A 22,663-nucleotide genomic window follows, 5' to 3' on the forward strand; every position below is an offset into this window, starting at 1 on the left:
ACCTAATGCCCAAAATTACATCTTGGAGTTTTTGTTTGACCACCAGTCTAAAATCCCCAAAAGATTATCGTATATAGTTGCAGATTATTCTCTTTATTCAATTAATTGACTAATCCCCAAAGTAGAGGCCTTCACCATGGCGTCATTGTGTTGCCGTCACGCTGTGGATCTTCTTTCTTCTTTTTTTTTTAGGACCGTTTACAAAACACCGCAAATTATACCCCCAGCTTCATCCTCCAGATTTGGACAAAAGCAAGCTGGAGAACGTCTTCTCCTATTGGGAGAACCCGCTGACACGCTGTACTTCGACCCTTTTAAATGTCGTGAATTCAAAGAAAGAGCTAACCTGGTAATCACCGCGTCCCTAATGAGGTATTGATTTACTGATCTATTGTGTTTATGACCAAACTGAGGACAATTTCCCCTCGGCGAAAGCAAATTTGAAAGGGATCTTTGAGGGATCTTTGATCGGCACTCGCGTAGAAACCACTGTGTTTGTGGCAGTTCGGCCCTCATCGCTGCAGCATCGCCCCCGACTGTCTCCTCCAACATTCCTCAGCCGTGATGTCACACCAACCGTCTGAGAGCATATTTATTGTCTGAGGTTGAGGTTGATCAAGTGTGGGATGGAGGAGGTGGGGGCGCCGCGAAGTTTGTGTGTGTGAAAGAAGAGAGTGTGTGTTGGGGTGGTGGTGTTTGAGCGTCTTTGTGTGTTCTCAGACCGTATCTCATCTCCCCTACTTGTCTGAACGTGTCTCACAGAGAGCCCTGTGTTTGGGTTGCAGGGAAGCCCACCTGCATGTGCTGCAGCCGGGAGGAGCGTGAGACGCGTCTGTCTGCTGCTCTCGAGTTCAGCTGTGTTTCTGTTGCGGTTTAAACCCTCGTGTCATCATCCTGACTGAAAAAGAAATCCCCACTGACTAAAGGTCTGGAGGTTTCACATCGTGCAAAGCCAATTTAACCTGGACTGAATAAACGTGGCCTGGTTCCTTTGGCACATTTCTTTAACTAATGAAGCACAAAGTTTCCCTACATGAGAACATCTCGCTCCCGAGGAAGTTTTTATACCCGAAAGCAACTATGGTTTTCTCAGCGAGACTTCATGTAGCATCATGTTTTCTGTCAAATACCGAAAAAAAAAGGCATTTGACAATTCCCATAAAAACACAGAAATATGTTACAAGCAGCATGCGTCGCCAGCACACAGGATGCGATGCTATTTAGGATGAGGGTCTGTTTGGAAGCTCGGATTGGAGGAAAACTGCCTGCTATGTGTTTTAGGAGCCCAAAATACCCCCCAAATCACACAGTGAGCAGGTTATTGGCTTCCAGGCACGTAAAAAAGACACAATCTGCACCCTGAATTTTGAGTAACGCTACTCTTTCCTCTCTCCCGCAGACGTGAACAGAAGCGCCTGCAGCTCGAGAGCCCCTCGCCGCCATGGTGGAACCCGCCGACAGGCCGTCCGCAGCCGGGCAGAGGCTGAGCGCCCCGGAAAGTTTCGGGGTGTCCACGCTGGAGCCGGGCCTCCATCCTCCGGCCCAGCCTCCAGGGCGACTCGTCTCCATCCGGGTCCAGATGCTCGACGACACACAGGAAGTCTTCCAGATATCGGTGAGTGGCAGATGAAACGCTCAAATCTGCTTCATTTGCCTTTCGCCGTGTCGTCCTGGAGCTGCGCAGGAAGTAGGAGTAGAGACCGGCTTCCTGTCTCGGCACGCCACACCTACACACCGCGATCCTGCCTCATGGACCGAAACAGCCGCAGCCTTTGCTCTATTCCTGTCTTTTCCTGGATCCCATCCCCTGCTTTTTCGGAGCGCTAATTCGATGCCCACCGAGGCTGCTGATGTCTAAAAATGTCTGCGCTCATGGCATGTTGACGATATCTAGTCCTCTATCTGTCGCTTCCCACCATTTATGTTCCCCCACTCTCTCCTTTACTCGCATTACAAACATGCACGACCGTGTTTCCTTTGTAGATAATAGCAGCCGGTACTCCCCCTGTTCTGGCGAAGTGTTTTCATGTGTTTTGAATCATCGTGCGAGCTCGAGTGTGTGTAGGTGTGTATACGTGTGTGTGTGTGTGCGCCTCCTTTTAAGTGAGTTCCAGGCATGCGTTTGTCTCTGGCAGCGACCCGGCTTCCTAATGCTGTTTAGAGAAAGGGATCCTCTGAGAGGCTGCGAAGGCAGCGGCTTTAATGACACCGGTGCTGCGGCGCTGTCGGTATGTTCCCCGGGTTGCTAAATCCATGTCGGCCTCAGGCCGACGGAGAGTTGGGTTCCTGTGCCCTCCTCGGCGATTAGAAACAAACAAAAAAACCTAGCCGCCGCATTATCAGCTTAGAATTCGGGGAGTTTTTGTGTGTGATGGTAATTAAGAAAGAGTGAGTCTGTCTCAGCCGGCTTGTAGAACATCCAGAGCTGCAAATTCGCTGGGAGCCGTAATTGGCTCTTGTGGAAATGCCAAGAATGCATGTGGTTGTTAGTGTGTCAGGGCCTCAGGATGTGTCTGTGGACGGCCTGACAGAGCGCTGGGATCTGGTGTCTGTGTGAGGGATGGCATCTCCATGTGTGTGTGTGTGTGTTTTTTTATTATTTTGCATTTTTCAAAATCCTAAATTGATGTCTTAAGTTGACGTAAGAGCACCAAGCTTGTGGTTCTCCACACACACACAAATGAAATGTCCTATCTCTGTGGAACGTCGTCACACCGCTGGAGAGCAGAGCGCATCAGCTGACAGCAGCGGCTTGACCACGAAATACTAATACTGCACTCTGAGATTGTTTGGCTGCTGCTCCACGAGCGAAAAGGGAGCCGGCAGACTGGGCCGGGAATAAAAATGAAGGGGGGGATGGAGCCGGGTGTAAGGATACGAGGGTTAAGAGGAAGAAAGCGGTGTTGGAGTTTTTTCGGAGAAACGCATCGAGAGTGAATCAACCAAATTAATGACTCGTCATGTTTTTTCGGTGCTTATCGCGGACGCAATGAAATATGGGAGCCATTGTCTTTCCCGGCACGGTGCCCGCCGGTGTATTTGTGCAGCGGGTGGAGTCTAACGCGTGAATCGAGAGATAAGCTGGCGTTGGCCCTCTATCGAGAGGTAAACGTGGACGGCTGGCTCGTTAGCCGTTATCTCGGAGCCTCAGCCAGGGGGCCGCGCGAATAACGGGCACATTTCTTTACACTTTAATGTTGTTTGGCGGCTCGTGCAACAATTCAACTCCTATCGAAAACCTTCTGGCGCAACATGCGTCTTCAATAAAGTGTCTTGGACCCTTTTTTTTCCCCACATTGAGGGCTCAGACAGTCATCCCCAGAACGTCTCTGTGCTCGTGACGTTTCTGCTGTTTTTAAACTCGGCTGCATTTCCTCTGGCTTCTGGACGGACTCTCTTCTCTTCATCCACAAGATGAAAAGGAGATCCTGCAGAGTTCAGAGGCACAGAGCCCGAATACCGTTTCAACCGAATCCTTCCCCCTCATGCGGTGAAAACACCGGGCGACTCAGCTTCTGCATATCGCACATAGGGAAGTGTTTGATGAGTGACAGTTCACGAGTTACCGGCATTTTCACTTGAGCGAGCGGCGAGAAAATGTACATTATTTGAGTCCACATAACATTAATAAAACATCACGACAAGCCATTGGCGCGCACACACACGCACACACACACACACACACACACACACACACACACACACACACACACACACACACACACACACACACACACACACACACACACACACTGGAGACTTTATTATTAATGTGCAATGGTAGCAGGCAGTGTGGTAGAGGAGTGTATGAGTGCAGAACATCTTCGCTCACTCTCACCTGGTGAATAATTGAAGTGTGTGTGTGTGTGTGTGTGTGTGTGTGTGTGTGTGTGTGTGTGTGTGTGTGTGTGTGTGTGTGTGTGTGTGTGTGTGTGTGTGTGCACATACTGGGTGACTAATGGACGATGTATGTTACTCATTTGCTTTCAGTTGGTTTCACCTGTTCTGATGTATTTCAGTATCAGTGAAACCGTGCACGGAGCCTTTTTGCCTTTTTGTGCATTCTTCTACTAGTTTAAATGTGACTGCATCGACCACAGACGTACATATTGAGACACTGTTGAGGTTTGATTTCACCAACGTGTTTGAATCCATCTAAGCTGCAGTGTTTACTTGGATGTCAGATAGAAAGGCTGCATGATTTACCCTCGCCGTACCGCTTCCTCCTGCTTATCACGAGCTCACAGCGTCCAGTGATTGAGGGGAATTTTCCAAAGGAAACCATTTTGGTCGGTGTGGTGCAGAAGATGAATAAATAAAAGATAAGAAAGGAACTGCACTTTAATGTAAGTCGCACCTGTTTCTCAAAGGGTTTACAACGATTTTAGATATATTCCTTTTACTGGAAGGAGCAAGATTGTATCACCTGAAGGATAAATCTTATCTACATATATATATATACATAAAAAAGTCTTTGTATCCAAACGCTAAAGTAACTTATTCATCTGTGCCAGAGATCTCCTGAAGCGTATTTTAAATACTTAGCAGAACAACATGTATTTATCCGCAGGAGAAAGTAGTCCCCAACAGACTCCTTCTTGTGCAACAAATTCTGCAACGGCTTTAGAAAATAACAGTTTAAAGATGTACTTCTTTAGGAATGCATGGGCTCTGGGTTTAGTGTCACATTGAGAAGTTGTAAAGTACTGAGAGACTGTTATGAGACAAGTATCCTTCAAATGGATCTGTCTGGGAACACTGGAACCAGTGTCCCTGGTCTCTCTGTGGTCCTCCATGAGGCCAGCTGTGGTTCACTAAGTCTCAACATGGAGGCAGTTTGGGGTCCTTTCATCTTTCAATCAGTTGTGTGTGTGTGTGTGTGTGTGTGTGTGTGAGTGTGAGTGAGTGATCGGTGAATGTTCTCCATGTCCGGCATGCTTATTGACCTTAATCCCTGCAAGACCATCCACCACATCCACACATGAAGACTTGACTTTCTCACGTCCGAAGCTTCAAACCCGGACGGGGAGTGTGTGTGTGTGTGTGTGTGTGTGTGTGTGTGTGTGTGTTTTAGGTGTTCTTGTTCAGATGCAATGAGAACACCGTGCAGGTTTTGTTGCATGATTGGATTGCTGCGTGGCTCTTCACCTTACATGCCGTGTGTGCAACTAAAACAAAAACAAAAAAAGCCAGCTGGGGAAAAGATGCAGGACTACAGGGGGGAGGGTTGTGGGGATTAGGGCGATGGAATCGCTTCATAGGCGACGGCATGTGATGGACTAGCGGTCCCCCGAGGCCTCAGATAAATGAGCTACAAGTCCCTAGCCGCATTATGCACAAACACACACACAGACACACACACACACACACGCGCTCCGTAGCGCCGATGGGGAGCAGTTGACATTTTAAATGGATGGGCCTTTGTGCCGTCGCCTGCGTTGGGAATTGACACATGTGGAAGGATATGAAGGGAAGGCGGCGAGCGAGTCGCACCGTTTTAAACGGACAAAGTGAAAATGTTACAACGGCAGGATGTTTCTTGTTATTTCTTCTGTTTTTAATGTTGGTTTCCTCTTGATCAGGCTGCATGTGCGGGTCAGAGAGTCCATCCGTCCATCGTGCGTGTGAACTGTGATGAGACATCGCTGCCTCGGTGTTGTGCTTCCACCGCCCGAAGCCTCGGTTATTTAGCCCTAACAAGCAGAGGAAAGTAATTTCAAATGCTGCCTCCCATTTGTTATTTGTTTAACTTTCGGTTCGAGAACTAGTTTCTTTACAAGAGTGGGCTCGAATCAGCACATTGAATGTGTCCTCTGCTGCAGTATTTTGCCCTGAAGCGTGTTAAACTCTGCTGGGATCCAGTTATTTTCACCATTTTCTTTTCTTTTTTTTTTTATGGATTTGAATTTCCTGTGATACATCCACTGGAGAGAGAAGAGAGAGACACACGAGTGCAAAGTGATGAGAGAAACTTGGAGCCAAACTCCGATGATTGTGTTTCTCTCTGACTCGCGAAGCTGGCAGGGGTCCCGGTAGTCAAGTTGAAGTGGTTTGGGTGTGTGGGCAGAGCCAAGGTGATGTTTAGGGATAGTAAAATGTAGTTATTTCAGGGGTGAGGCTCAAACACCGGCTTTGTGATCTCTGCCAGTTTACGACCTCCGTCTTTTTCTTCCCTTCTCTCTCTCCTTCCAACCATCCCCTCTCCAAACCTTTGCTTCTGATCCTCCAAATAATCCCCTCTCCCCCTGCTCTCTTGGAGCGCTTACAGGACTAACAGTAGCTTTGGCAGCAGCCCTCGTCCATCACCGTCCGCAGGGGCCGACTGCGTGTGTGTGTCGAAGCCCCCCCCGCCCGCCCGATCCAACACCGTAACATGCTAAACCTCATCCTGACGCTGTTTATATGTGCTCACCAGGGCCATATAAAACACGCTACACGCATATGTGAGTTCATAGGCCAGTGTGTGTGAACGTGCATACGGTGTGCGGCGCATGCTCCGACCTGCTGACTCTTTAAGACGAGTTAATTCCAGGCCAATTAAACTAAATATTTGATGAGCGGCGCTGATGTAATATCCTGCCCTTTTATGAATGTCTCATTGATGGGGACAAGGAATGAACGAGGCTGAATAAGCCATTGAGTTTTTATTCGTTCAATGTGTGATTCATCCTCCTCCAGCAATGAATCGCACCACTGACTATTTGTACATCGTGCATTCTCGGTCTTTTCTGGCCCGCGGGGCCATTTTGAGGTCCCGCGAACCTCCCCGAACCACAATCGGTTAGTCATGGTTTATCAACTCTTGGCCCGGCAGTCCTGTTGGGCTTTTATTTGAAAAATTCCAGCCGCCCCCAAGAGCCCCTCTTAAGCTCCTGTTCCTACCTGCTTTTATTTTGAAACGGCAACTCCGGTTTCCTGTTTTGGGACGCTTCTTTTCAAAATCCAGCCATCTTATGTTCCATCAATCGTGCAGTACATACACACGTGTTTCCTCCTGTAGGGTATATGTAGCAGTGGCTTCTGATGGAGGTGGTGCAAATCAATGTATCGTGTGTGTGTGTATAGTGTAATATTTATTTCAAATTGCATGTTCTCGGCCTCTTCGTGACGTCTCCACCCCACGTGTGAGAACCATTTGGATGCTTGCGTGCAGAGTCTCGGTGCTGCATTATGTAATGTTTGGCCCTGGCCGTCTCATTCCTGTGGTCCGAGAGCTTCTGACTGGACCGACTCCTCTCTCTCGCTCTCTCTCTCTCTCTCTCTCTCTCTGCTACTTCCAATCCGTATTTTTCCATCCGTCGCCGACCCCCGCAGTTTGACCTCTCCGCGCAGCGAACGGAAAAGCTTACCCGACGAGGTGTCACGCCCCCAAAAGAGGCGATGACGGCCCGGCCGTCCGTGGGATGGATCGGCGCGAGACGCGGACCCGGAGGCGCAGCGCCGCTGTTGTAGCGCTCCGGCAGAAGCGTGCGCTTTGCCTCGTTAAGGTGGGAGCCACGTGGGAGCGTTTCAGAGACGCGGCGAGTTCAAAGACGGGGCCGCAGACGGAGCCGCCTCCGAGACAGAGACATTATTGCTAAGTGAGGGGAAGACCAGCGCTGACGGAGAAACAATTACTGGGGGGATTGTTCCCGAAAGGCAGCAGGAAATAAGTGAAGGGGGCCCCCCGCTGAGGGACGAATGAGCGACGTGCTGTTCCGCTCACTGTGTTGCAGAAAGAGGGGGATTGCAGCGTCGGGAGGAGGAGAGAAAGATGCACACAGGCACACATCCGTCTCCGGCAGCGAGCGAGCGAACACTGGCCGCAGATGGGGGATCCTTATTTATTTATTTCCTTTGTAATTGCAGTGAATGAGGTCCCCAGTGAGGAGGCCTAGCCGAGCCAACAGTGGAAGAGCTGGGCCCCATTTAGGGTAATCACCTCTGTTTCACTGTGCTACGCTAAAAAGACCCCCCTAAAAAAAAAAGAAAACCACACACACACACACACACACACCAAATTGTAGTTTCTGTGGCTGTCGAGATGGATTTGCACCGCTCGTTTGTCGTGTCGTTCCGCTCCTACAGGTGGGATATTCATCAATTCCTTTGATTTTGGTTCGTGACGTGCGAAGATAATATCTCCGCCTCCTCGTCTTTTGAAACCGTTGATCCAGTTTGGCGTGGCAACACCTCGACGTTGAGGTTTTTAAAGCACGACGCCGCCGCCGGTGGTAATATTCGTCATCGCGAGCTGACGGGCTGGATGGTAGCCAGCAGTCATTCAGAGCTCCTATTTACAGAAACAAAGTTAGAAAAGAGTAGAGATACATCTTCAGCCAGCGCTCCTGTTTTTCCTTATCAGATAACTCCCAGTGCGTTAAATTAAACTACAAACTAATTTCATGGAGCGAGGCCGTGAGGGGAGGTGCAGTGGACAGGTCTATATGTTCAGTTTTGTTTGGCTCCTCTCCCCGGCTGTATATTTGCACCCGATGACATATTGTGTAGTAGTTTGTGTGAAGCTTTTCCCTCGGCGTGGGCGATAAAATCAATGGTGAGTTCAATTGAGGTCGAGTTGTTTTTTTTTTTTTGTGTTTTCGTGCCGTTGGTTTCCATTGCAGTTCGGATGAAACTGGAATTTAACGATGGGAACCAGTCCTTTTTCTGATGAGGAAATAAATGCACAAGTGGGCACACTAAGAGTTTATAAAGCAGCTTAAACCCCGAGGGTCCGCTCCAGTATCCGAAATGAGATTTCTCCCCCTTGATGAGTGTTAACCATGGCTCCTGAAAGGCCTCCCTCCACCTCTGTCGCAAATCTGGACCAGGCCCTGTAACTTCACCCCTCAGCCGTTGGTTGCTGTTGAGTGTGTGTGTGTGTGTGTGTGTGTGTGTGTGTGTGTGTGTGTGTGTGTGTGTGTGTTGGGAGCATGCTACACTGGGTTCTCTTTCAATGGGCGAAGTGTTTCTTAAGCTCCCTCCTCGTCTCCGTTCTGGATGTTTTCCAGAAGCCTCGGTGGAATTCAATGGCGTCTCCCCTGCTGAGTCTCCAGCCGTTCGGTTCTCTGAGAAACCAGCAGAGGAATGCGGCCTGCCAGGGGATGCTTGGGAGGAAAGGAAGTTTAGCTTTTCACCCCTCTCTCCACCTTATTTCTTTTTGTATGTCTTCCTCTCGCTCCCTTTCCTCTCTTTCTCTCCGTCAAGCCATCTTGCTTCAGTCTCATCATTCCATCATAATTCACTGCAGACGAGTGAGCGGACTGTCCCTTTACAGCCCTAATTGGGAATTTCCAGTGTTGCGTCCCAGAGATGAATCGCTGTCATCGCTCTGCTGGCGTTGGCTGTACTTGTGTGTGTGTGTGTGTGTGTGTGTGTGTGTGTGTGTGTGTTTTTTCCTTCCTCTCAAGTTGATTGAGTGAGTTCTTTAACACATCCGTGCTATTTGGGGACATTTCATTTGAAGTGGAGACGCTGCAGAGATTGTAAAATTGGTGTTTATGGTAATATGTGTGTATTTGATTGACATGCTTTGATGCTACTTTGAATTGCGCTCAAGATATTTGTCTGTGGGGTAATTAAAAACCGCGATTCCTTCCTCGTAAATCATCCGGGCATCTCCTTCACCACACACACACACACACACACACACACACACACACACACACACACACACACACACACACACACACACGTACACACGTACACACACACACATACACACACGTGTTTACCGCAGTTCTGGTTGATTATTCAATTGTGTTTCCACACCCTTCTTTTGGCTTGTAAATAATCTGTTTATGCAACGCGTGCACAAACAATAACACATGCCAAGCTTTAGCATCTGTGGCTGGCTTTTTATGGCCGGTTCTCTGCTGTGAGGTTAAACGGGGTGAGGAACCTACAGCGTGTGTGTGTGCGTGTTTGTGTGTGTGTGTGTGTGTGTGTGTGTGTGTGTGCGTGTGTGTGTGTGGATTCTGTCATTCCTATTTTTATTTTTTTAATTTTGTCTCACTTTTTAGGGTACAATCATGCGCTAGGTTTTCTAACTACAAATCCCATGATGCTTTGGGGACATTAACAGGGAATATAATGCTGTTATGGATTCAGTTATTCTGTGGGGCACAACCTGAGCCTCTATTTTGACAAATCTAACCATTAAATGTATGCCAAATTAGCTATTAGCTGCTCTTGCTACCAATGGATTTCCATGAGTGAGCAGCCTGAATCCCTCCTTGCACTCTACCTTTGCCCCGGCTCTCTCTGTTGGAAAACCTCCGCTTTGGAGGAGCATCAAGCGTTATCATCTCAAGGATAATCTCAGAATGCCGGATATGTGGGACACGCATGCTCGGCAGCAGGGCCGTCTTCCATAACGAATAGCGACAGATCTTTGGCACACAAAGTGTGTTCAGCTACAGGTGTGCACGCCTACTGTCAAAGAAGAGCTTCCATTTCATCAGCCGGTGTCTCGGAGGAGCGCCGGAGGCTGTTTAGGAAACAAAGCAACCCTGTTGCCAGATTTGCAGACCTCATTATAGCGCGAGGCGGACTACACACGTACCCACCACCGTCCTACACGAGACGGCAATTGCTTTTTTTTTTAATGGTACAAGATCGTGCATGTGTTCCCATCTGCTGCTTGATTTAATTGTCTGCCTCAAGTGGGTTGACACACACACACACACACACACACACACACACTGTTGTCTTCATTGTACCCTGTAGGCATTTCCATCTTCCCCCCATCAGGGGTGCCGCCAGTTTGATTTCCCACAGTGCCTTGCTGACAATGCTAGCCGGTATTTTGCCAACATGCTGTTTATTCAACAGTCCAGTTCGGCACATGTATGTATGTATGTGTGTGTGTTGTGTCTGTGTGTGTGTGTGTGTGTGTCTGTCCATCTGTGTGAACCCAGAGGCCTCTCCCTTCTGGTAGCGTGGAGGAGCCGGCTCTGACGTCTTGCCAGTGGGTTAAGCCGTTTAACCTAATCTGAGCGAGAGGACGTGATTGGTGGACGGTGGAGGAGGGAGGAAGCCTCTCCCAGCTGTCCTGCTGTCCACCGGTATGTTTTTACTCTTTTTCTTTCCCTCGAGGGGAAGTTCTCTATCCTCATAGCGAGGGTGGTGCCGACTGCGGCACAGGCACCACAAGTGTTTCGCAAGCAATACAAAAAAAACAACCTGTCCCTTTGCTAAATAGCTCAGAATCCCCCCGACGCCAACGGCCTTTAAGGAAAACTCAAACCCAGTGGGGATGGTGATCAGCAGCGGGGGATCTTTGTGATTCGTCTTCTCGACATCCCATGAAGCTGAAGAACTAGCGCTCTGACAATGACTTTACCACGACACTACTAAACCAGATTTAAGGGACTGCTTTTGCGCAGTCCTTTTTTTTTTTTTTTTTTAGAAGATTGCTCATGTGTATAGACTATTAAACATGGCAGAGACTCATTATGTTCAGCCTTGGGGGAACCACTCCTCAAGGAAACGGTCTTTTGAATAGCACAAAGTGGTCCTGCGCATACTAACGGATACAGTGGAAAGAAACTCAAGAAGACTCTCTTGAAAAAGGAGTTCCTTGTTGTTGTTTTTTTGGCCTGTAGACCTGCAGCTTAGCAGAGGGACGCGGCGCACACTTTCACGATGACGTCGACCATGAGAATATAGAAGAACTGTAGAGATTCACGGCTCAAATTACTGCTTCCTACGCACAGACCGCAGCCAGACAGCAGTCGACTTGAGGTTCAGGTGATTTCCATCTCTTCCCACGTCCCTCGCTTCTCTCTCCTCGTCACATAACCTTCAAGTCATGAAAGCCGGTTTGAAAGCCAGAGAGTTCAGTCTTTGGGCCACTGCAAGTAATAACCGTGTTCTTCGCTCGTCTTCCTGACAACGATCCCGGCTGGAATTCACAGCGAGGGACTGAAGCGAGACACTGAGCAGCTTTTGAGGTGTTTTTTTTTCTTCTCCCCCCGTGGAGAGTTCTTATCATCAGTCTCCGCCATCTGGTTTCCATCCATGTTGACATTAGCCTGAGTGCAGGATGACAGAGAGGTACCTTTTCAAACATCCCCCTCACTTCGCGTCAGTTTGCCTCCAGTCTTTTATTTCTTGTTGTGGAAATCACAAATCTGCGAGGGCGGTGAGATATCTCGAGTTTCATTTCCGGAAAGCTCGATAAGCCCCGACACGTGAAAGGATGTCCTCGTAATTCTTGCCGTGGACCACATCGTCCAAATTTCATAGGTCATTTGCACTCGTGACGCCGCGGGGCTCTCTTTAAACCCTCGGCACGCCGCGGCAGATGGTGAGAGTATTTGTCTTGGCCGGAGTTTGCAGGCGAAGACGGCATCCGAAGAAAGGGAGGGTGACGGAAAATACTGCAAGATAAACACAACGATGAATAGGTAAAATATGTCCGCTCTGAGATGGGAGACTGATGTGCTTTGAGCGAATGGGAGCTCCAGACTGTACTTTGGGTTGAGGACACACAGACTACGGGTGTGACCGTTTTACTAACTTGCTTTGGACAAAGATAGAGAGGCCTCTTAGTATAATTGATGCGTTTTCATTAGCTATTCATCCGTTACACAAAGGCCACAGAGAAACGGTCACAATGGGAGAGAATAAAGACGGTACGAAGGTCGTCTTCGCTATAGGCCCCGAGGGGCCGAAGGCGACTGGATGGCCGGATAGGGGAGAGCGATTACTTTGAAATACGGCGTCGCAGACGCCGAGCTTTCAGCAGGAGACGGGTCTCGGATTAGGAAGTAGGAGGAGAGGGAGCTTGGTGACTGAATCTTCTGGGTGCGTTTGCAGCCGGGTGACGACTTAGCGAGGGTGTGATTGGCAGGGAGACTATTGGGAGACTGAGGATCGAACCGGCAACTTCGTGGTTACAGGATGACTGGCACGTGGACGTCTCACTGGCAAGTGTTCCCGCCCCCCAACGGGTTTAAGTGCAGCCTGGACACCAGACCAGGGAGCAAATGAGACACATTCAACATAAATTTGGGCTTTTGTCTTCTGGCTGCGTGGGTCCTACCACTAACCCCGTGCCCGGCTGACTGTAGTGGGTATTTTTACACTCTTTTGTGACACACAAGCGCGCCCCTAACACGCATTTTGTTTCAGGAGCAGCACTGTAATTTGAGTCTCGGAAAGGCCCTGAGTCACTTTTATGAAACGTAACATAAAGAGGAAGCAGTCGCCGCAGCTGCCGAGAGCCTCGCGGGGAAAAAAAACTACCATTATGCTGCCCGATTTGAGTACAAATGTGTCACAAACATGCCTTTTAATCAGCACGCACTGGAAACATGCATCGCAGACAGACACGCTGGCTTCCTTTCCCATGTCTGGATCTATTTCGCTCAGCTTGGAAGTATTTTTTCAGCTTGGGTGACGGCTGCCGGGCTCGAAGCCAGACTCCACCGATGTATGAACAAACGACTCACTGCAGGACCCGCTCGCCTTCTAATTATCTATTTTATTTTTTTTTAAAGACGAGCTTCATGTCGGCGTGAGGCTCCGAAGGGGACAGCTGTGTGAAACCGGACCCTGCCTTTAAGGACACGACCCTGGCGGCTTTTGCAGTCCAGAGCTGCAGCAGGAAAATCTGACTTCGATAGGCTTTTTTTTTTTTTTTTTTTTTTTGGGACTCTTTAATTGTGTGTCTGCACGCAAGCACACATGCCAATGAATGTGTCACTCTGTGTGTGCAATGCGCTACAGAGCAAGTGCTCAATATGTCTGCGTTTGCAGAGCACCCGTGATGAAACCGTGTGTGTGTGCGAGTGTGTGTTTGGCGCGCTGATGAGGTACTGAATGAAGGGATTGTGATCCCAACTGAAAGGCCCTCGGTTCTCTCTGCTCAGCTGAAACCGTTATTTTTAGATCATAAAACTCTCAAAACTAAGAACTTGTAGGCGATGCTCGCTCCTGAGGTTGTTTTACCAGGAAGTGCAACACAGAGCCCAATCTTTTATTCTGCCGTTTTATCTTAAACGAGACCTATATTTATCACGGTTGACCTCGGCCCGCTGGCCATTTCCTCTGCTGGAACTGGAGCCGAGGTCATTAAGAGCAGGCTGCTGCGTTCAGGGCCACTTCAGTTTCGTAAGCAGCATTGGCTCCGCTTCTTTTCTTTTAGTTTACACCCTGAACAAACAAACCCAAAGTACCTATTACAGTCACGCACTGTCAGGAATTTCAGTGGGAAAGTTTAGATTGTAACACGTCGACGTTTGTTACTTAAAATGTCTGAGTCAAATCCAGATTTTGCTCCGTTTTCCATTTCCAGGGCTGTTTTTTATCTTCTAGAAATGTCATAAAAGGGCAGAAAGAAGAGCGCTGACTCATCCAAACACAACTTTCCCATGGAAGAGATAAACGGCATCCCTTTCCACATCCGGAGAATCTTTGACCTTTTTAGATCTTGACCATTTAAGACTCTGGCGATCGCGTGCCGGGAAGTGCGCTCACTTTGTATTAGGAACCAAGCAATCTAAGAGAAAACGTGCAGGTATCATCTCCCAATAACAGGAAACTGTACCTGTGAGTGAAAGGTCGGAGGCTAGCCAGTATTCAGACTCCTCTTCTTCAGGCCGTTCACGTGGCCTCGAACAGGATGAGAGTGTTTTTAGTTTCTCATCCTGCTTCTCCCCTCGAATGTGGGTTAGCTTTTATAAACCTCCGTGCGTCAACTCTGAGATTATCGGGCTTTAAAAGTCTCATTTTCTCCTCCGCTCTCTCCACACACCGCTTTTGAAGTTCGAAGCCTTCGTCTGTCATCGCTCGGCTCGACCAGAATCGGGGGGAACTTTGGCCCGGCGGCCGTGTTGTTTTTAGAAAGTTACGTCGGGAAAAAAAAAGAGCGGAATCCGAGCACGCCCTTCTGGGTTCAGGACCGTCCGGGAAGCAGCTTTTCCTCACTTTCCAGCACTTCTGCTCTCACCTTTTCATTACAGCTCCTGAGGTTACATTGAGCGAGCCAGCTTGAATAACAGGGTTTTAGCATCGCGGCTCGCTGAGGACTCAACGCTGTCTGCTCGTCGACGCGCCGCGTGTTCGCGCCGCGTTATTCTAACCGGCGTCGATATCTCGCCACCTCGCCACCTTGCGTTACTTGAGCCGGGGCGCTACCTCGCCGGTGCCTGCACGCACGGCCTTCCTGTGGAGGAGGAGGGGCGCGCCGGAGTGAAAGGAAATTGCTTTCGTCCAAAAACATACCCTGAAGTCTTCCCTCGGGCTAATTCCCTTCATATTGTTTGACGTGACCCGCGGCACCCGCTGGGGTTTTTCTGTCCATTTTTCAAAGATATAAATGCAGCGGCACGGTCTCTGTGATTCTCCCGCAACCTCTCCTCCCGCTTCCTCCCAACCGCCTTTTTAAAAGCGAGATTACCACGCGATCCGGAGCCCGTCCAAACTCCAGGGGTCCCCTGAGCTTTTGCTCGTGAGCGCGGCGGCGTCTGTCGAGTCTTTCCGTCGTGACGCGCACGCGGGGACTTCAGTCATTTTGCGCCTTCGCTATCGCACAGCTGAACAACTTGAGGTGTCACAATCGACTTGCGTTGTTGCTTCTCGAGGCCCATGTAGCGTCTGTGTGAGAGAGAGAGTGTGTGTGTGGGTGTGTCCCTACAGACAGGCTGACCACACAGAGACAGATGGACACACACACACACACACACACACACACGGTAGCCAGATGGTGACAGACTTGGCTAACACCTTGGCCTTCACTGCTCTGATTCCTCTCCTCCTCGTTTTTCTTCTCCGCCTCCTTTCCAGCACAAGCGTCCATTTTTTTTTTTTTAAATGTTTAAAACATTTAAAATCACTTTTTCCCCCCTGCCACTTGTCTCCTGGAATACAAAGTTGTATTTAAGGAGGTGGAAAGAGGAGCGATGGGACAATGGATGAAGAGTAAAAGTGTATCCGCTATAATTACGTCCTCCATCATATGTGACACATTCTCTCGGCTCCCTGAGCGTATAATAGCACGCTGTAGCCCTTCAGGGTGGTGCCGCTTAACTCAAACTGCCTCGGAGGGAAAATTATTCTGGGCTAATTTGGGGTTTAGTTCCACGTCTGCGTCTATTTAGGAAAATCCCAAAACCTTGAAGGAGCGTCTATCTGCCGCTTGTGACGCTCCTGCCGCCCAAACGACGGCGCGCACATGCTAACTAATAGATGCTTTCTCCACAGTCGCAGCGTCAGGTGGAGCACACACACACACACATTCACACACACACACACACACACACACGCACGCTTTTCCCGTAGCGGTGTGGTTGTTATCGAACACTCCCAGCTCAGCCTCAGCCTCCAGCTATTCATTAGACACAAACCTGGAGCCGAGTCCTCTCATCCAGGTCAAAGGTCAGGGGCTCGTTAGGTGAGGAGATGCTCGTTAGAGGAAACGGCGTCCACGAGTGTGTGTGTTTTCTCTCCTTTTCTTCAGTGTCTCTCACCTCCCTCTCCAGCTTCAGTCCCAGATAACCTTTGAAGACTCCTGATGAGATGCTGTGTGACATTTGCATCACTTTCCTCTCCAGTTCTCCAGTTTCCTCCTGATTATTTTTTTCAAACCTAATTCGCCTTTTCCCACCCGTGTTCCCCTCTCGCAGCAACGTTCCCCCGGCAAAGTGCTGTTTGACCTGGTTTGTGTCCACGTCAATCTGGCAGAGGGAGACTATTTTGGACTGGAGTACCAGGACCACCGCAAGATGACGGTGAGACACACATGCAGTATTCATGACCATGCACGCTGGCCTGCTACTGGCTATTTCTGCAGACATATGGTACAATATGCTTTCTTTGCATGAAAGCACAGTTAATGTTAATATATTTTTCACTCCTTTTGGTGCAGTATTTCTGATTTTATTTACACAATTCACACAATGAATAATGGCTGCCTGCATCGACAACCTGAAGGGGAACTTCCAACAGAAGACAGTTCGCATCTTCAATGTTTTTGCAGCACATTCTCAGGATTTTCCTTCCAACATCTCCAATTTGCTGAGCGCTGGAGGCGAGGTGGCTCTCCAGTTAACTTTTAATCACATGGGTCCACATTTCTGCACGCACGGAGACTCCTGACACTTCCTGTTTGCCGTGGCTCCCTTTCATCTTCACCGACGCGGTTTTAACCTGGACTCTGGTCGCCCCGCCTCTCTCGTGAAGCTGCAGCTGGTAGTAATAGTTTGCACGCCCGTGTCTGGAGTGTTTGCAGATGCTGGTGTCTCTGCTGCTGCTGCGTGAGGGCGTGAAGAAGTTATTAATAAAGGAAAAGTTAGCCGGAGGACAAGAGTCTCTCACGCACAAAGAGTCCGAAAACGGGATCGATGGATCGAACGGTGTAAGACACAGGAAATGGTGACAACGCCGTCGGCAAGATACAGACACGCAAATACACGATGCTCAAGATCATGTGGATCATTTGTTATCTGGTGCGCGGCAGCGAGTGCGACTTTTATGTGCATGGTAATGAGTAACGCACAACAAAACATTCTTTGTTTTCTTTCTTTATTGATTTATTTCTTTAAATCTATGTCCAGGAGGTGAAACTCCATTTAACCGTATCCTTTCAGTTAATTTACCCATGTCTAATCTTCATCTGCTCTAGCTGTAAACATGTTACATTTTTGACATGTTTGTATCATATAGAGATTTTTACACCACCCAAAATGAACCAAATTATATGACGTTAGTGTTAAAGTCCATTTTGAGTACAAATTAACTTAAGTTACTCGGCTGCAATTCTACTTATTTCTGGATGCTGCGGTCGTGACACTCCCTCCAGTTTGCCGCTGTGCTATTGCACGATTAAAGCAACAGTCTGCTGAAGCACCGCAGACACCTTCAAGTCCTCCAGCGTCAGTGTTTGACGTGCCGGCGTCGCAGTAAAGTTGTGCTCCGTCCTCCGTAGGTGTGGCTGGACCTGCTGAAGCCGACACTGAAGCAGATCAGACGTGAGTAAGACGAGTAACCGACCGGCGTCAACGCAGATCTTCACACAATGCAGTGCCGGTTAACGAGAGCGTCTTCACCGTCTCCCTTTCTCCGTCCTGCAGGGCCCAAAAACACCATCCTCCGCTTCGTGGTGAAGTTCTTCCCTCCTGACCACACGCAGCTCCTGGAGGAGCTGACTCGGTAGGTCCTGCACTCCGAAACCACACCTATCTGAGCCCCAACCTCCTCCATGTTCCCTGCTTTTTGGCTTTCTGCGCGGCCAGACCATTTTCCAGCGGCTCCACCGCTGTGCAGAGGCCTTGTTGCAATATGCCCGCAGCCTTTTATAACGCATTCATATTCACGTGCCGTAACATCACACCAGGTCTTTTTTCGTCTTCCTCTTGTGGGGATATCATGAACACGTCTGTTGTTCCGCTCTGACCACTTTTGATCCACAGCTTTGGAAAAGCGTCTCTTTTAACTGTAAAAACACGGCCGTGTGACTTGTTTTCATGTCGCAGTCGTCTCAAACATCCAGCTGTGTCCGGGGAGCATCTTTTTTTTTTCTTCTTCCCCCTCTTCGTTAGCGGACACAGATTTGATTATGGAGAGAAAATGTTGCCCATATTCCCTCCTTTTCAACTCTTTGTTCTGCCAGATTATGGGCCCGCATCTTCTCTGCCCCTCTGCTTTGTTTAGTCTGACAGAGCTCCACATTCTGCATGAGCTCATAAAGGACTGCAGTACAAAAGATTTGAGCGGGCACGTTTACCCATGATGCACTGGTGCGCTCTAAGCTCCCAGCTGGGTTTACTTGAGACCAGAGCCAATCAGGAAGTGAGCGTCGTGCCTCTTGAGATTTAATAGAGTTGTAATCAAACCCTCTTTTTTTCCACCATTCAGTCTTCTTTTAGCTCTTCAGCGTGGTGGCGATGTGTCATTTCCTCTCTCGAGAGAAGCTTTCATGTTGAGTGGCCGGGTCCGCCATGCCTTCTGCAGGTTTCACCAAGTTAGATGTCAGACTCTTTTAAGACCATGTAGGATTATTTGTTATTGTATTAGCGACTGCAGGAAATGCAACGGCCAACCAGGATTGAAACCTTGAGGATTGTTGCTTTAATTTCACGAGAGAACAGCTTTGCATACTTTCTTCTGGCGTTGTCGGGCCGCTCAGCATGTCGGGCCACTGATCTCACGTCGTCTTGGAGCGAGCCGGCCGACTCCGGCGTCAAACAGGAAGTGGGCACACAGCTTCTTTCTTCCTTTGTTGGGCTCTCGCAGCATTTCACTGTTGACAGCGTTTCCTTTGATTTACTGTGTAAACAGACAGATGGAATATTTCTATCAGGCTCATATTGTCCATTTATTGAAAACGTGACTCCGGCTAATCACCACTAATAATACTAATTATAGTAATGGTACTAATAATTGTAGTTTTCGAAGTAGTACAGTGACTCCGGCCCTAAATAAAAACCTTAAATTACTGACTTTATCCTGAAATATGGAGCAAAATCATGCAACATGATAGCAGGAAGATTCATGTGTGACTTCCGCCTTTGAGCTGATTTTAGGTTTTGAGGTCAGCTGTCTTACTTCCCCACAGTCTCCTTTTTTTATATCGCTATATCTGCTGCATCTGGATGGAAATGCAGCGTCATGTCGTGTGTGTGCGCGTGTGTGTGTGTGTGTGTGTGTGTGTGTGTGTGTCCCAGATCATGTTTCAAGTAGCCGACTGTATAATGATTATCAGAAAAGGGCGTGAACTCAATTAGAGATTGGGTTTGAAGTCCGATAAATAGACGGAATTGCTTCTAACGGTTGAGTTCATGAATTGTGCGTTACACTAACAACCTTTTCTTTCCCCTCCTTCTGTCTCTCCGCCTCTCACACTCGCGTCTATTTCTGTCCGTTGCCGTATCTTTCCTCCTCCGTCTCCAGGTATCTGTTCGCCCTGCAGATAAAACGCGACCTGGCCTGCGGTCGTCTCATCTGCAACGACACCAGCGCCGCCCTCATGGTCTCCCACATCATTCAGTGTGAGTGCAACACACACACACACACACACACACACACACACACACACTAGAAACCTTTATCATTAAAACGCATGTGAAAAAACATTGAATATCACGCCGTGAATGTAAATTACGCCTAATTGAGGCCACCAAGCACAACAAATGTCGAAACAACAGAATCCCGAAGCGCTAACAGCTGGACGGAGTCAGAGATTCAGGCTTTTCCACTTCTGAATGTCGGCCTTCAGTGTCACTGTGCGACCCGGAGTGATGAAAGAGCGCGCGGAAGACTCACTATAAATCACCAAGTACTCGAGCGCATGACAGATATTCCCATCGGAGGGGATTTCAGCAGCTGGTGTGGCTCGCGTGTCGCCGGTTGAAGTTGTAACAAGTGAAGTGAACGGATGGTGAGCCGGTTATCCTGACCCTCCATCATGATTCAGAGGAAAAATGAGGATATTTGGATATTTGAATTTGATGAGCAGCCCCGTATGGGAAGGATGGAGAATGTGTGTGTTCATTTGGGCAGACGACATGAGAAGAACATCGCTCGGCCTGTGTGTGCGTGTGGACACGCCCGCGGGTGGTAGACACACACACACACACACACACACACACACACACACACACACGGTAAGGGTTTATCCCGGTGTCGGGACAGATGGAGGACGCACGCATCAGCTCCCTTCATCTGATCTCCTGTAGAATAGATTAGGATGAAGAAGAATAGAGACGGGGGAAAAACAAAAGTGTGTTTTTCTTTTGTCGTATTTGCTGATATTGCTGCTGTATTTTTATCTTGGCAATTTCCTCTTCTCCTCAACACTCTGTATTGAATCTACACAACCAATTTCTCGCTTCGCTTTTACTCCAAATAAATATCGAACCCTCTCCTCCATCTCCTCCTCCTCTTTCTCCTTCCTCCTCCTCCTCCTCCTCCTCCTCCTCCATCAGCCGAGATAGGAGATTTTGACGAGACGCAGAGCTGGCAGCATCTCCTGCACAATAAGTACCTGCCCGACCAGGACGCCATCAGAGACAAGATCACCGACTGCCACCGCAATCACGTGTGAGTTTCCCCTGCGCATGTCCACGCTCGCATGACTGCATGTGGAGCCTCACACCAGACGTTTCTAGAGGACAAAAGGAGCGCAAATGGAGCTCCATCTGTGTTTAAAGTATGTAACGTGTCAGAAAACACTTGAGCTCACGGCGATATCTTTCAAATCTGTTGTTTTGACTGCAAACATTCCGAAAGCCAGAGTTAATTTTGCGATGATGTACGGCTGAGAAAAGCAGCAAACACTTCTGAGAAGCTGGAATTAGCTTTTTATATTTTGGCATTTTTGTTCTGATTGGACTTATTGCTTCAGCTCAAATAGAAATATACAATTATGCTTTCTTGGCGTTGCTTTTTTTATGCGTTTTATCTGTGATGTGAGAATGCTTCTGCATGTAAAAACCCTCCAGACGTGTTTGAAGGCATAAAGAAAAACACTGCTTTGATTATAAATCTGTGTCTAATACGAGTTTTACATGAAAAACTAACAACTAAAAAAAGCTGTAAATACTTAGGATCAGTTTGTGACTTTGGCTTTAAGGTGTCCGGAAAAACAGGACCAACACACACACACACACACACGCACACACACACACCCACACAAAGATGTGTATCTGTTGTGATCTCACAAACACTCCCATTACACAATTACACCCAGCCCATACCTCTCCCTCTCCTGCAGAGATGTTTATCTCTTTAACCACTGTTATCTCACTCTCACACACACACACACACACAGACACACACACACCCTCCCACCCCCGCAGAGGTGTCTGCAAACACACCACATTGCACTCTCTGCCCCCGAGGCCTCACATTCACCCGTCACGCCGCTCTTCTCATTTACATGACAGCTGCTTGCAAACACACAACAAACGCTCTTCCTTTGTTTCCTGGAGAGATGCAACTTTCCCTGAAACCGTCGCTCGACCTGAGATGAGCGACGCAAACTAAACCGCCGACCCCGCGGACTGTTCGCCACGCCGGGCGCCGCACACTCACGTCTGCGGGCTCTTGATCTCCGGCTCCCGAGCCCACGCAGGAAGGAAGCAGCTAATTCAGCAGCTCATACAGGAAACAGGAAGCTATTTTCAGATTCGCGAGGAAACCAACTTCTCGTGTGGCAGATTTCTTTCCGCCCACACTGGGTCCTGCCACCCGATCCCGTGGTGTATTTTAAGACTGTTTTCACAATGCAGCGGCAATAGAAATCTGGCGTGGGCCCTGTCTAACCCCTGGGGAGGGTTGTCAGTGGAGCAACCTTATCTGTGAGAGAACGGACGAAGGAACCAAAATAAGATTCTTCTTCTTCCGACGGCTCGACGTGGACGAGCTGCCGATTGGTCGGTACACTTGTGAATGAACTGATTGATTGATCGCTCTGCTCCACAGCGGGCAGACTCCCGCAGAGTCGGACTACCAGCTGCTGGAAATCGCTCGGCGGTTGGAGATGTACGGCGTCCGTCTGCACCCGGCCAAGGACCGAGAGGGCACGAAGCTCAGCCTGGCTGTGGCGCACATCGGCGTGCTGGTCTTTCAGGTAAAACCCCGAAATATCGATCCCCAACATTCTACCTCCAACGTGTACTTATTGTTGTTGACGTGCGAGTCGAGAAGGCGGCGGCGAAGGGAGCGGCGGAGCCGCGAA

General features: G+C 48.8%; 1 protein-coding gene across 4 annotated transcripts in view; it reads left to right on the forward strand.

The window, feature by feature from the left end:
• Positions 1 to 22,663, forward strand: part of LOC137793872 (FERM, ARHGEF and pleckstrin domain-containing protein 1-like) — a 39,952-nt gene that overhangs the window by 3,372 nt on the left and 13,917 nt on the right. For 3 of the 4 annotated variants that reach the window (XM_068590275.1, XM_068590277.1, XM_068590276.1), the window contains exons 2-8: positions 1,400 to 1,615; positions 16,611 to 16,715; positions 17,912 to 17,954; positions 18,057 to 18,135; positions 19,876 to 19,973; positions 20,910 to 21,024; positions 22,408 to 22,555. In XM_068590275.1, coding sequence (XP_068446376.1) covers positions 1,442 to 1,615; positions 16,611 to 16,715; positions 17,912 to 17,954; positions 18,057 to 18,135; positions 19,876 to 19,973; positions 20,910 to 21,024; positions 22,408 to 22,555 — 762 coding nt within the window. In that variant the 5' untranslated portion in view covers positions 1,400 to 1,441. Of the gene's footprint in view, positions 1 to 1,399; positions 1,616 to 7,338; positions 7,914 to 16,610; positions 16,716 to 17,911; positions 17,955 to 18,056; positions 18,136 to 19,875; positions 19,974 to 20,909; positions 21,025 to 22,407; positions 22,556 to 22,663 lie in introns of those variants that run through there. The other variant, XM_068590278.1, reaches the window with a different exon arrangement.

This window comes from Clinocottus analis, unplaced genomic scaffold (genome assembly GCF_023055335.1).
Source record: "Clinocottus analis isolate CAN_PGR_092001 unplaced genomic scaffold, fCliAna1.0.p SCAF_24, whole genome shotgun sequence".
Classification (NCBI taxonomy): domain Eukaryota; kingdom Metazoa; phylum Chordata; class Actinopteri; order Perciformes; family Cottidae; genus Clinocottus; species Clinocottus analis.